General features: G+C 41.1%; 1 protein-coding gene across 3 annotated transcripts in view; it reads right to left on the bottom strand.

Annotated features, from left to right (window-relative positions):
- Positions 1–11,274: 11,274 nt before the first annotated feature.
- The window catches only part of DLG3 (discs large MAGUK scaffold protein 3), a 60,293-nt gene continuing 57,201 nt past the window's right edge, over positions 11,275–14,366 (bottom strand). For 2 of the 3 annotated variants that reach the window (XM_004380111.2, XM_004380113.2), the window contains one exon: positions 11,275–13,551. In XM_004380111.2, the coding sequence (XP_004380168.1) occupies positions 13,445–13,551 (107 nt within the window). In that variant the 3' untranslated portion in view covers positions 11,275–13,444. The remainder of the gene's footprint in view (positions 13,552–14,366) is intronic. The other variant, XM_004380112.2, reaches the window with a different exon arrangement.

Here is a 14,366-nt window from a genome sequence, read left to right as displayed (position 1 = left end):
AGTGCATTTATCACTATTAAATTGCTCTTGCCAGTTAATTTTTTTTTCTTAGACCCCTCCAGACAGCTAATCTTTTTGGATTTGGATACAGAGTTTATTCTTTATTATGTTAGTTATTCCTTCTCAGGCTCATATTTTCTGCATATTTGGTCATCATGCCATCTAATGTCTTTATCCAAATAAATGATAAAATATACTAAATAGGAGAGGTCTGAAATACAGCTTGGTGACATGCTTTTCTGTCCATCCTCTAGGTCCATTTATTCATGCAGCAAATATTTTCTGAACACTTCTGCTATGTATCAGGCACTATTATGGGCACTGGGGGGAAAGTAGTGAACAAGACAGACAAAGTCTCTCCTTCAAGGAGCTTACATCCTAGTGGGGGTGACAGATAATAAACAAGTAAATTAAAAAATTAAACTTGGATCCATTAATTAGCAGACTTTGGGATGATCTCTTACCCATTCAATAATTGTACTATCTACATTTTCTAACTTTCTCACAAGGATATCATGAATGACTTTGTCAAATGCTTTGCTGGAATCCAGATACACTATGTCTAACATTCGTCTGCTTTACCCAGTTACTAAGCATTACCCGTTTACATTTATTAAGCTCATTTGAAAAAAGAAAATGAGCTTAGTCTGTCTTGAGATAGTCTGAGGTTTTTATAAATTCTTTGTGATCACTAGTTCCCTTCTCACTACTCTCATCAAACCATCCCTTTCAGTAATTTATTCTAGAAACTTGCCTGATAATTAAAATGAAATCTACCTGTCTAAAGCTTGTGAAATCTTTCTTCCCTTTTTTTTAAAAAAAGAGCATATATTCTTCTCTAGGTTTCCAACATCTCTCTTATTCTCCATGATAAGGTTACAAACAGTAGTTTACTGAACTCATCTGTAGGTTTTCTTGACATCCTGAAATATAATTTGTGTAGGCCAAGAGACTTAAAGTCATTTAAAGCAACTTGGTGCTTTTTTACACTTTTCTTATCATGATATCCAGTTCCCTCTTACCAATGTCTATTTTACCCTTTCCAATCTAATGATCTTTTTCTTTGACCGAGAAGACCAAAACAAATTAAGAATTAAAGAGGTCCTCTTCATCTTTGTTGCCTGGTAAGCACTACAACAGTTTTTCTTGTTATATCCTTCTGTACTATTTCAATTTTTTTACATGTGCTTATATTACTTTTATAATTTAAAAAACTAATTTTAACTAAAACAATGCATACTATATGCCCTAACGTGTAGAATTTAAGGCCTCCTTATTTTCTTCCTGATGCAAGCAAAACTGAAAACGGCCTCTTTTTCTTACTCGTAGAATTAGCTCATTTTAGGTCAGTTCCATGTTAATATTTTATATTCATGCTTGATCAGATGCCCTTCTTTCCACATTTTTTTTTCTTTCCACCCTTTCTTCTTTGTCCTTCCCATGGGAAGAGAGTTGAAGTGACTTAACCGAGGTCACAGAGGTAGTAAATGGCATAGCCATAAAGCCAGATCTATTGGACCTGTGCTCATTTGCCCTCATGGTATCTTTCTTTTCTCTGAACTTTTTTGAAGTCAGCCTGTTTAAATTTTAGGGTAAAATGCCTTACTATGTCTAGCCTTATGCTATCACAGACGCTGAGATAATATGTTTGCTGTTCCAGTTTCCACTTCACCCATCAGTTTCTCCATTGTTGGTCAAAATAGCAGTCCCTCTTGTTGTTGTTTTTTTTTTTTAACTTTCTGAGGGGTAATACTGTCAGCAAGGAAAGAATTTCTAGATGTTCTGCCTTTAGGTGATTGAAACTTATAACAACTGTGGACAAAGTTCCTCACTGCTGCTGTATCTTGCCTTGTGTCTTTTTTGTGACCTATATCAGGAATATTTCCTCCATTTTGTAGGGTGGTATGTGATGTACTTACACTATATTATTCCTGTTCCTTTCTCCTTTTAACTTCACCAGAACTCTTCAGAGGGCTTCTGTTCTCATATTTGTGGACTTCTATGCATTTAGCACAATGTCACTTCCCATTCCAAAGGACACCTTTCTTTGTTATAATATGTTCCTTTCTGATGCTAAATTCTAGTTGTAAGTTTCATTCCTCCAAGTCTTAATGATACCTCTGAGCTTGTGTTTATTACCTTGTGTTAAAATGTCAAGTTCACCCTTGAAAACATTATACTGAGCAAGTTAAATCAGTCCCAGAAGGATAAATATTGTATAACCCCAATTATATGAAATATCGAGAATAGGCAAGTGTATAGACACCAAAATTTTATTAGTGGTTACCAGGGGTAGCTGGGGTGGGGGGGGGGCGGATGGGAAAAGGAAGACAACGCTAAGGGGACACTGAGCTTCTGTTAAGGGTGTTGGAAAAATTTGGGAATGGTGTATAGTGATGGTTGAACATGATGAACAACACTAATGTCACTGAACTGTCATGTGAAGATTGTAGAAATGAAAAATGTTCTGTTACCTATATACTTACCACACAATAAAAAAAATTCAAGTTCACTTCATAACATTAGCTTGAACCATATGAAGTTGCTATTTTTGTAGGTAAAGAGCAGTCAAATGTTGTCAATTTCAAATGGTCCAACCTAATGCATGTGCTGTGCATTGATACAGAAATAGCTTAAGCCATGTTATATTTATGACTCTTTTGCCTGTTATGTTATCCTGTGACTTAGTGGGTACCTCCTCCAGTGCTGTTCTTGCTGTGATATCAGATATTGTCCATAGTAATTGATTTTATAATATTACCAGGGCATTTTTCTCCTTTACCCTCCATTTTCAATTTAAAGTTCTCTTTATCAGATCAGCAAGTCTCTGGGAAAGCACATTTTTCCAAGTTATCACAGAGAACGATGCCCCTAGCCAAGAGCCCAGCAAGCCAGTATTTTAAACCATGGTCCAGACAAAACATCCTATTCTAAAATTCCATCTCTATAGGCAGCTATTTAATTTTCTGTATGTTCTTTTCTAACTCAAAGTACCAGTTTTCTTTTGTAAGAAGAGAAGAAAACACCACTTGGTCCCCTAAGTTCTTGAATTTTCTTCATAGTCCTTGGAGATGTTTTACAGGACTCCTTTGGTGAGACCAATCATCCCCCTTGTTAGAATAAGAGGTGGAGGAAGCTGGAAACGGACAGCATTTGTTTGATTTAATAGCTTTCTCACAGCTCTCTGTTAAATTGCAATGAAAGTACGTGATTAAAGAAAATAGTCGTGTTATGTCTGCATACTTACAGCCATATCCTCAATCAGGAAACCACCAACTATTATTCATTCATTCATTCACTCATCTGTCCATACAGCCAATGAATGATTGTGATTTAGACCAAAATCCTGCCTTCAATGACCTTATAGTCTAATAACGGGGGAGGTTAGGCTTACATTTATTGTATAAGAGCAACTACTCAATTAAAGATAGAACATAAGTCCTATAAAAGAAAGTGGGGTGAAAGTTCTGTGAGATTCCAAAGGAGAAGATCTAGGAATGCTTTTTGGAGAAGGTTGAGCTGGGCTTTAAAGATATAGAATTTGTACATAAAGAAGGACATTCCGGGCAGAAGAAACAGCATGGCATGTAGTGTTTTTGCATAAGGAACAGTGAATGGTTCAGTTTATCTGCAGCATAGAGTGCTTGAAAGGAAGTAGTGTGGAAAGGGTTAAAACGTAGGTTGAAACCAGATTATGGAGGATCTTGACTACCTGGCTAAGGAGTTTGGACTTTGAAGGAATTTGAACTGGGGAGTCACAGAATCAGAAATTAACTTGAAGAATATTAATGTGGCAACAGTGGGCAAATTAGATTGGAGAAGGTCGTCCTAGTGTTCCCTATTTCACCCTTCTATAAAGCCCTATACTTTTTAGTAAGGAATTGTGGTGATGCAGTGGTTAAAGCGCTCAGCTGCTAACCAAAAGGTCGGCAGTTCGAACCCACCAGCTGTTCCACGGGAGAAAGATATGGCAGTCTGCTTCTGTAAGGATTTACAGCCTTGGAAACCCTATGGGGCAGTTCTACTCTGTCTTATAGGTTCGCTATGCATCGGAATCAACTTGACAGCAACGGGTTTGGTTTGATTTTGGTATACTTTTTATTAACATCATTTATCAGTTTATAAATATATATTTATTTGTGGGCTTATTTGTTTAATGTCTGACTACCTCCTAGACATTAAGCTCTATAAAGGCAGAGACTATACCTGTTTTGCTCACTATTGTACCCACAGGGCCTGACACATAGACTTATGTGTTTGTTGAATGAATGAATGAAAATAATGAAAAATTAAATTGGGGTAATAGCAGTGAAAATAGTGGAGGTGAAGATGAGGACTATGATAGAGGCATAATTAGAGATGCTGCGAAGTTTTCAAGTCTGGGTAGGCAGAATGATTTTAGAGTTTTATGAGTGTTGAAGCCATAGACTCTCGAATGAATTTTGAATGTAGAGAGAGAAGAGGGCCAAGAACAACTTCTAACAAACATTTAAGGCAAAAGAAGAGAAAATGAGCGGCAAGAGGCAGAGGAGAACTTTGAGAGATGTATGTAGGCGAACCAGGTATCATCTCTTGTGTCACAGAAGCCAAGAGGAAAGTTTCAAGAAGGAATGAATATTTAACAGTGTCAAATATGGCAGAAAGTTTGCGGAGTATGAGGTCTGTGAAGCTACACAATCTGGTGACTTAGAAGTTATACTGGCTTTTGAGAGCACAATTCCAGTCGAGGGGTGAGGGCAAAAGCCAGACTGCAAAGAAATACAGAGATGGAAAGTGGTAACAGAGTGTAAACTACTCCTGAAGAACTAGAAGAGGCACCATAGCATAATGGCATACACCCTGGAACCACATTGCCTTGGTTCAAATCCTTACTCTCCCACTTATTAGCTGTATGACCTCAGGCAAGTTACTTAACCTCTCTATTCTTCAGTTTCCTCATCTATAAAATGTCCATAACAATAGTCATAGAGCTGTCATAAAGAGCAAATGAATAAATACATGTAAATCTCTTAAAAGTGATATCTGCTGCATGGTAAGTAGTTTTTAATGTTTGCTATTATTCACCTCTTGTTCTCTGGCAGGTTACATGTTTCCCTGCACCCACTAAATCTTCGTTTTCATTTTTTCATTCTCCAGAAGATCTGTATTATCATCTCCTGAAAAGACTTTCTACCTATTATAGGGCAGTTGCAGTGATGCAGGTTTTATACCTTCTGTTTTTTGTTTTGCATCTCATCATATTCTTGACTCCTATTTATCCCTCTTAATGTCTCTTTATTGTTTCTTATTATTTCTTCTCTTGAATGGCCCATTTCACCCACAGTAGGGTGAACTCCGAGCCCTGGGGACGCAATGGTTAAGTGCTTGGCTGCTAACCGAAAGGCTGGCAGTTTGAATACACCAGCTGCTCCTTGAAAACCCTACGGAGCAGTTCTGCTCTGTCCTGTAGGGTCACTATGAGTTGGAATCGACTCGACAGCAACAGCTTTTTTAGGGTGAAACTCTAGTAGACCCCACAGAACACTCCTGTTGTCTCTTTCTTTGACATTCCTCTACTTAACAGCAGGGTTCCCCACCCCTTACTTTTTTAGGACCTTTTTACCTTTACCTCTTGACTTTTTTTCCTTTTTTGCCTTTTTGTGTCATCCTGCTTAAGAACACCTCGACCTCTCTGATAAGCCAGAATAGAGAGGTGGTTTCAAAACCTTTTTACTTCCGCAAGAAGAAGGGCCAGCCTGCATTTAATGTGAGAAACATAAAGCTAGCAATTGACAAACCCAATACATCATTCCCTGCAGATCACTGGAACAGCGTCTATACCACTTGGTAGAGTTTTCAAATGTGACGACTCTTCTTCGTGCCTATCCTTTACACCACTCTCACACTCATCTCAAATAGCTCTTATCATGAACTACCACCATAAACTACTATTTGCCACTGTAGGGCACCTAAATTCTCATTATAAGGGCATCTAGTGGCCCTTCTGGCACCTCCATTCCCTTATTTTCCTAGCACCACTTCTTTGTCTGATTGTAAGTAATCAGAATCAGCGTCCTCTTCTATCACATTTTCTGTTTTTTCAAGCTGTCGTGGAATCTTACCCTTCTGCCCTTCCCCTGGTCCTAGTCTGTGCATCTCCTGTGGTTCTTCTGCTCACTCACAGAAGGCACCTATCCTCTGTCTGTATATGTGATTGTGTGCTCATATGCCATGTTCTTTGAGAGTTCTCTTTAAGTCTTTTATGTCTGTCTGCATCATGTTTGGTTTTTTTTAACCATAATTTCACAAAAAGTATAAGCTATGTCTGTTTGTAAAGGATCCAGCATAGTACCTGTCCTCTATAATTTCATTGTTTTTTCATCAAAAACAAGTGCTAGAGCTGGAAAAGTTCCTAGAGACCATCTGTCCAACTTCCTCATATTTTAGATGAAGACAGTGAGGCCCAGAAAAGGGAAGTTCACTCAACAGTCATTTACTGAATGTCTGTCATGTGCAAGGAATGATGTATTCATCCAGTGTATCCCTCACTGTCTTCATCTAAAATATGAGTGAGGGATGCAAAGATACACTAGATGCAATCCCAGACTTCTAGAAGCTTTTGGTCTAGTTGGAAAACTGTATATTATGGACGAATACCTATCATACAAGGAAGAACAGAGTAAGTTCAGTATAAAGTGCTAGAGGGGTGCAAAAGGAGGGAAGGGAGAAGCTCTTCTGTAGTCATCAGTGAAGTTATCATAGAAGATGTCATCTGAGCTGGAGCTTGAATGGTTTCATTAGGTAGAGGTGGAGGCTGGGAAGATTCCCTACAGAGGACTTGCACAAAGGTAAAAGGGCAAGTAGTCTAGATTAGTTTGCAGAGAACTGTCAGGAGATAAAGCTGGAAAAGCAGATTGGGGACAGTGGAGGGTCTTAAATAATTCCCTCCCCGCCCCCTTCCCCACCTGGCTGATGCTACTGATCTTACAAAAGCACCTTCTTCATAGGGATGTTTTGGGCAGTAAGTGAATTAATATGCACTAAACACTAAGCCCTGGTGGGTACTAACCAAAAGGTCAGCGGTTCGAATTCACCAGCTGCTCCTTGGAAACCCTATGGGGCAGTTCTACTCTGTCCTGTAGCGTCAATCGATGGCAATGGGTTTGGTTTTTTTTTTGGAAGCACTTACTAAAATGCCTGGCACATAATGAGCTTGAAATCAATGTTCCCTGTTACTATGTCAAAAGTTCTCACCTGTTAAGACCTGTAATCCTCAGAGAAGCTTTCCCTGACCACCCTAAGCAGGTTCCCCCATTATATGATCCTCTATCCCTGCATCCTCTTTCTTTCTTTCATAGCATTTACCATAATATGTAATTATATAGTCATTTATTGTTTGTTGACCCCCTTCCTCTCAGCTATAAGCTCCTTTAGAGGAGGGACTGTATTTGTTTTGTCATTGTCTTTCCAGCAACAAGCACAATGCTTATCAGTAATTGCTAAGCACTGGCTCTTGTTATTATGAGGATGGGGACAATGAAATGGCAACAAAAAGAAAGAACTAAATTCAAAAGACATTGTGAAGAATCAACAAGTTTTGGTAAGAGATTGGATGTGATGAAAAAAGAGAAATCAGGTTTTGAGCCTAGGTGACTAAGCAAATGGTGGCACTTAAGAGGTGGGAGAAGAGTGAGTGAAGGAGTCAAGGAAAAGCCGGAACGGTCAGAGCTGCAGGCTGGTGTAGCACCGCGTGAAGTGGGCAGGGATGGGTTGTGAGATTAAGTCAGTGGTGAAAGCATGGACCATGTCACTATCATCTTTCTATGAGGTTGTGGCTGAGAAAAGTCACTGAATTTCATGCTTAGGAAATAATGGTTGCCCTTTGAGAGAGCTTTCAGTAGCTTGGGGCGGGGGAGGGGTGACAAATGTGAGATTACAAAGGAGAAAGAACTGGACTGTAAGGTCCACCTAGTAGAGTGCCTAATATGTAACAGGCACTCAATAAACTTCTGGTGAATGAATAAATGGATGGTCAGTAAGTAGAAGCACTAAGTGGAAGCAGAGCAGGTAGACGGTTCAGTTCTTGGTGAGAAGACAGAAGAGCCAAAAGAATGGGAAGGAGCTAAAGGAGAGGGAGTGGTTGAAGATGAAAAAAAAAGAAGTCATAATCAATGCAGCAAGATCCCAGAGGAAGTTGAAGGGATTCCGGAAACGAAGCTCTTTCCATAAAACAAACGAAGTTCATATTCACCATAGGTTTGGGCCTAGTCAAATAGTCTCCCTCCAAAGTTGAGCCAGACTAGTGCACCTCTGCTCTTTTAATGAGCACCTTTTATATGACAGATAATTGCGTTAAATGCTGGGGGTATGAAGATGAATAAGACATAGTCTCCCCTCTCAAGGAGGGGTCTAGAGGAGGAGGACATAGATGTAAAGAGATGAAGGCAATAAAATGTTTTAAGTGCAGTGTGGCAAAGCGAGAGGCAGCATGGTTATGCAGTGCTTAAAGTTCACAACTACTGCAGTTAGACAGCCTGTGTTGGGCTTCTAGCTCTACCACTTATTAGCTGTGTGACCTCCGTAACCCTCGATTTCCTCATCTGGAGAATGGCGATAATAAAAGCACCTACCTCACAGGGGTGTTTTTGGAAATGAATTAATAAGCACTGAGCACTTAGTACAATGCCCAGCAAATGAATGGTATTATGTGCCAAAAGTTCCTACAGGGTACAATAGAGCACGAAAGAAAGGAACAGTCTATTCTACCTGTAGGGTAGGGGAGGAGGAGGAGGTGGTGGTTCGGGAAACACAGCTAGAAAGAGGGAAATTCTTGAATTGAGTATTTAAATATGAAGAGGAGTCTTCCAGGTAAGCAAGACGGGGTGACAGCGAGGGCATTTATAAGCAGAAAAAGGAGCATGAGCAAAGACACAGAAGGTTGTGGTGCATTCAAGGAACTCAACGGGGGACACAGCAAAAGATGAGCCAGGAGAGGCCAAGGCCTGATGATGGAAGGGTCATGCTAGGGAGCTTGGACTTTTTCCTCTGGGTAGTAGGCCATCATGGAATGGGTACAGCACTTTAGATAGCCAACTGTCAGCTCTGTGGAGGACTGATTGTAGGGAGTCAGGAAAGCCAGTTAGGATAACATCCTCTTGTACATGCTCTTAACTGGGAGAATGCAGGTCTGAATCCTATTTCTCAAACCACCCACTTTCTAGTTTTTGTAAGTTTGCTAGAAACCTCTGGTTACGTGGTAGGCGAAGGATGGGACATGCAGGTAGTTTTTTCAGTCTAACATGGAAGAAAACACCAATGGGCATAATAATGAGCACAAAGGGAATGGCTTTGCAGATAAAATCAGGTTGGGGCTTCACTGTCAAAGTAGCTGTTCTAAAGCAACTCTCTGGCAAAGCACAATGTATCAACACCCTGTCCACTGGGAAGGAACTGAGATGTGTGTGATCCAGTTCTGCTATTTCTTGGAAGTGATGGGGGAAGAGAGAGGCTTTTGAGGAAATTGGAATTTGACTTCAGAAAGTTATTTGCAATGATAATAAAGTGTCCTGAGTTGCCAAGAAACTGACTGAATAGATAAAAGGATTTGTGGAATCCTAATGGGAAATCCTAGATGGGAACAGGAATGAAGGACAAAACCTGGGGATACTGACACTGAATGAATACTTCCAAGGCCCAAATTGAGTTTATCAGGCATCTAGGATTTGTTTTTTAACTTCAGCACTAATTTATTGGATTACCTTGAGAAAACCAGCAGCTCTCTGAACAGCCCATATCATCTCTATGAGGTTTTCTGATACCTTGGGCTTCCAGTGTTTGGTACCAGGCAGGTATTATTCCCATGGGAAGGGCTACATTGTCCTTTTTAGTACTGGACCTTTCTGCTCAAGCCTGGTGGCCCTTTTCAGTCCCATCGTTTTCTGTTTGGCCTTGGTCTGCTCAGGATACTTTCCCTCTAGTCTCCTCCCTATCCTGCACCTCAACTTCAACCTCAACCTCATTTTCTTCACATCCGTTATTAGCTTCATCCTTAAGGCCTTCAACACTGGGTAAAGACTTTACTTTCATTAACTAATTTCTAGAAGCACTTTCCACTTAAGATAAAATTGGTTACTTGTGTTTGAACAAGTATTTTATTTCATCATGAGTATCATCCTATGAATTTTTTAAGGTTTAATAATACACTTCTTTCTGTTAGAGATGAAGAAATTGAGACGTGATTAGCTGTGCTGTCAGCAGCAGAACTGGGAAGAGAGCCCAGACTTCATTCCTTGCAGGGACAGGGCTCTGTCCATCAGGTCACAGCATGCTTAGTGAGCATAAGGGTAAATCCATCTTGGATGTTTCCAAGCTGCTCAGTATCTTCTCTTGCTGGGGCCTTATTTTCTTCAGCTGTACCTCCTCTAGGAGGGACATCAGCTGGTGAGACCGAAAGTTTCAGCACAGTGTGATGATAGGCCAATTCTTAGATCCCTGTCCACTTAAGAGCTGCATTTCCTTAAACCCTCACTGAGCTCTCTGAAGACTCCCTTTTGTTGGGCTGCCTTCTATCAGTGGAAAGAAAGCACTCTGCAAACTGTAAAGCACAACAAACATGTAAGTGATTATCATCCCTACTGTGGTTCACACCACACATTAGGGATGCACATTCATTCAGTTATCATTCTTGACCTTAATTATGGCAATACTTCCTCAGGTTTCTCAACACAAGTTGCAGTGACATTGGCCATGTCATAAATACCTTCTCTAAGCACTCATCCTCTCTTCAGGGGCCTGCACGGATGACCGCTGCCCTGCTCTACCAGCTGGGGTCCACTCTGGGCCTATGCCACCCTCAGTTTTTCCTGAGCTCTCAATGATTTCGGGGAGCACAGGTAGATGGTAGGCCAGTTTTCTCTTACCGATTTCATTACTCACTTCTCTGCTGTTAACTGGGCCCGTGCTTTTTTTTTTAAAACACACATCTTTGCTGCAGTAGGCATATCCCATCTTGTGTACCTTTTGGAAAAATGTCAGCATCTCACCATCAAGGCTGTGGACCTACCCAGTCTGTGCTATTTTAGGCAGCATTTGGGGGGCTGTGGTGGTAGACCTAAGTATATAGCTGTCACAAGGGATTTATTAATGTCACAGATGTCTGTAACCATCCAGAACTCCTGACTTGGTCAACTGGCCATCACTAAGTAGAGAGCCTTTTGGTCCCAAAGGCTTGGGACTTTTTTCCCATTGCTGTGCACCCACCCTCCCTTCTCAACTACTTCAAGAAGGTCTCTGAGCCACAGTTCATTGCAACTATCGTTTATTAAAAAATATATGTCTCCTCGGAAGGAACACTGGTAAACCAACTAGTGTCATGCTTACTTTTAATCTTTGCTTTTCTTCCCTGGGAGGGGGAGAGGGTTGAGCATCACTCAGAATATATCACTCAGTTAACATCACAGAAATCAATACTCCTTGCTTACCCTCTCCTCACCAGAGTCATCATCAGCCATCACTTTATTCCTCTTTGCCTTCAACCCAGTGTACTGCCCAGGTAAAGCTGCTGCCCTTTCTCTACCCTCTTCTGGGCCCCAAACTTTAGAGTTAGCCTCAATATGCTGGTAGGATAACTGTTAATATATTTCTCAAATTTGGCTGGTAGTGCTTAGGTGTCTTTCACACTGAGTTGTTTGCACTGATCATAACACAGTGGGCTAGGAAACAGTGACTCAACCCTAGGGCCAAGCGTTTCTATTTTCTTCTCCCCTGTGTCATCCCTCCAGCATGGAGGGGAGGGAGGCACATTGGCTTCAAAGGAGCGTAGTGAGGTGGGGTAGGGCCTGAACCACACCTGCTGTGGTCAGAGAAAAACTCCCCTGACCACAATCACTGCCATCAGACGCTAGGAAAAAGCAACAAGGTTTCACATCTCACCAGCAGGTGAATCTTAGCTCTACAGCTCAAATTTACAGCATTAAAGTCTACTTTGTTCTTGAAGAAACAGTAAGCTACCAGATGTCGGTGAGGGGGCTGGGGTAGGGCATATGAAGCAGCTGCAAAAAAAAGGCCCAAATCAAACTACTAATTGCGTGGCTGGCCAAGCCTAGTACTGTTCCGTTGTCCCAGCACAGAACTGAAAGGAAAGTGACTCCCTCTCCCTGTCAGTAGGCCCCATGAAGGAACCTCAGTTGAGGCCTGCATGTCCTTGGCAGGTGAGTGAAGGGACAGCATTGAAATGCTCCTCCTCTCACTCTTTAGCAGCCTACACTTTCCCTTCTGCTGATTAGAAGGCCAAGCCTGGGTCACCTACTATATCACAAGGCCTGGCTCCTTTAGAACATTATAAGCCTTTAGAACATTGTCAAATCGGATTCTACGCATTCACTTAAGTAGGAAAAGTAAAATTTGGAATAACGAAAAGGCTGACACAGTAGCACAACATGGTTTTGGTTTAACAGCAGCTTAAAAATGAACAAAAAGGAAACCTCTCATGCAGACACATCAGGTGGCATAAAACAATAGGCAATTTAATATGGAGCATCATTAGCCATTCTCTCTCTTTCCACACACAGGACTGACTGCACCTCAAGGGCAGCAGCTGCTTTAGGGTCAAGTCTCCAGCCCTCTCGCCCCCAGGCAAAAGCGACTTCCTCTCAGGCCTCAAGCTGACCCCCTCCTAGAGAAAATCTTAGCTCGCAAGAGAATGACCAAATGCAAGTGCCCTTAGTACAGCACTTACTACCATTTTCAATCCCTTCCCAACCAGTTGGGATATAAGATGCCATCTGATTGGAATATGAAAACTAAAACAATTCTTTAATAACATAGTACCATTGATGAAGTCTCCATAAATTTTCTAGTCCAAATGCGTGTGAATATATATATATATATATTATATGAGTGTATAATATATATATATATAATAATTTCTATATATTTTATATAAATTACATATATATATGTATATATATATATATATATATAAATAAGATACTTTCTGTTGCCATTATGTTGCACTGTTCAGAGCTGCAAGACAGCAATACAGATACATAGAAATGCCCCAGGAGCATCTCATCATGTTGTGCATATAGCTCATTTCACAATCCGTGAAGCTGTCCAGAGTCTGTCTTTCCATCAGTCCTCCTCTCTTCTCTTCGCTTCTGCTTGATTTTTAAGAAAACAATGATTCTGATGGACTTGCACCTGTGCTAGCGCTTGGAAAAGGTCCATGCAGGAATGGGCACAGTCACGTGATGAGTGAGATGGCATCATCCCCCCAAAAATAAACTCAAACAAAACAAAAATTAAAAAAAAAAAAGGACTAGAAAACTCAATTTTTTTGACATATCTAAAAAAGGGGACAAGAACAGTAGTCATTTGTTCTCCCCATGGGGACAGGAATGAAGAGGGAGGAGGGAAGAGGGACTTGATTTCTTCTGTTCACAAGCGAATGGTTGGAGGGGATTCTTCAGAGTTTTTCAGGGGATGGGACCCAAATGTAGTGCCCAGACTGGTCCTCAATGATTTGTTTGATTTTGTTATAAATCTCTTCCAGTGAGTCACCCTGTACAATGGCTAAAGTGAAGAGGAAAACAAAATTATTACTGTGGTCCACAGCATACCCCCAAAACCCGGCAATTCTGCCTTTCCCAACAATTCTACAACTCACCCCACAGGCATGAAGAACACACTCATGGAAGTGTGGGTTTGGTTTGACTAGTAGGCTGTCTGTTAGTTTAGGGCGGCAAGGACACCTGGCTACGAGCTCCAAGCCTACGGCTTGAAGTCAACTCTATGAGAGACAGTGAGACTAACTAGCAATGAATAGAAAACTGAGCTTATTTAAAAAGAAAAAAAAAAGTTTACTGAGCACCATGCTGCTCTTGGCCACCACAAGGCTAGCAGCTTATAACTCTAAAGCAGCCTTGCTGAAACACTTGGAAAATCCCAATTGTCCGGAGAAAGAGCTGAAAGCCACAATTTCTGGCAAGGGACAGTGCTCCCTGAGGCCCTCACATCTGCTCTATGTCAGAGTTCAGCCCAGGAAACAAGGACACAGATGCTAACAGTAAAGTGAGCTCCAAAGACCCAAAGTCTGAGAGTACATTGACGAATCCTTTCCCCGGTTAACCTAGCAGCACCACCAGTTAGAATTTACTCAGTACCAACCTGCACATACATGTCACTGTACTTTAAAAGGTAAGGAACATATTACACAGAAGGCTTCTCAAGCTTTTAGGGACTTCTAAAGTAAGTGACAATATAAACCACACACACATGCACCCACGCATGCTGACAGACAACCTGAACACCACACCACAGAATCATCATCGACAAACGTTTATTCAGCACCTAAAACCTGCAAGGCAAAACATCGGATCGGGGGCGGG

The sequence above is a fragment of the Trichechus manatus genome, unplaced genomic scaffold, assembly GCF_000243295.1.
Source record: "Trichechus manatus latirostris isolate Lorelei unplaced genomic scaffold, TriManLat1.0 scaffold00070, whole genome shotgun sequence".
NCBI lineage: Eukaryota > Metazoa > Chordata > Mammalia > Sirenia > Trichechidae > Trichechus > Trichechus manatus.
This window is presented reverse-complemented; position numbering and strand designations above follow the sequence as displayed.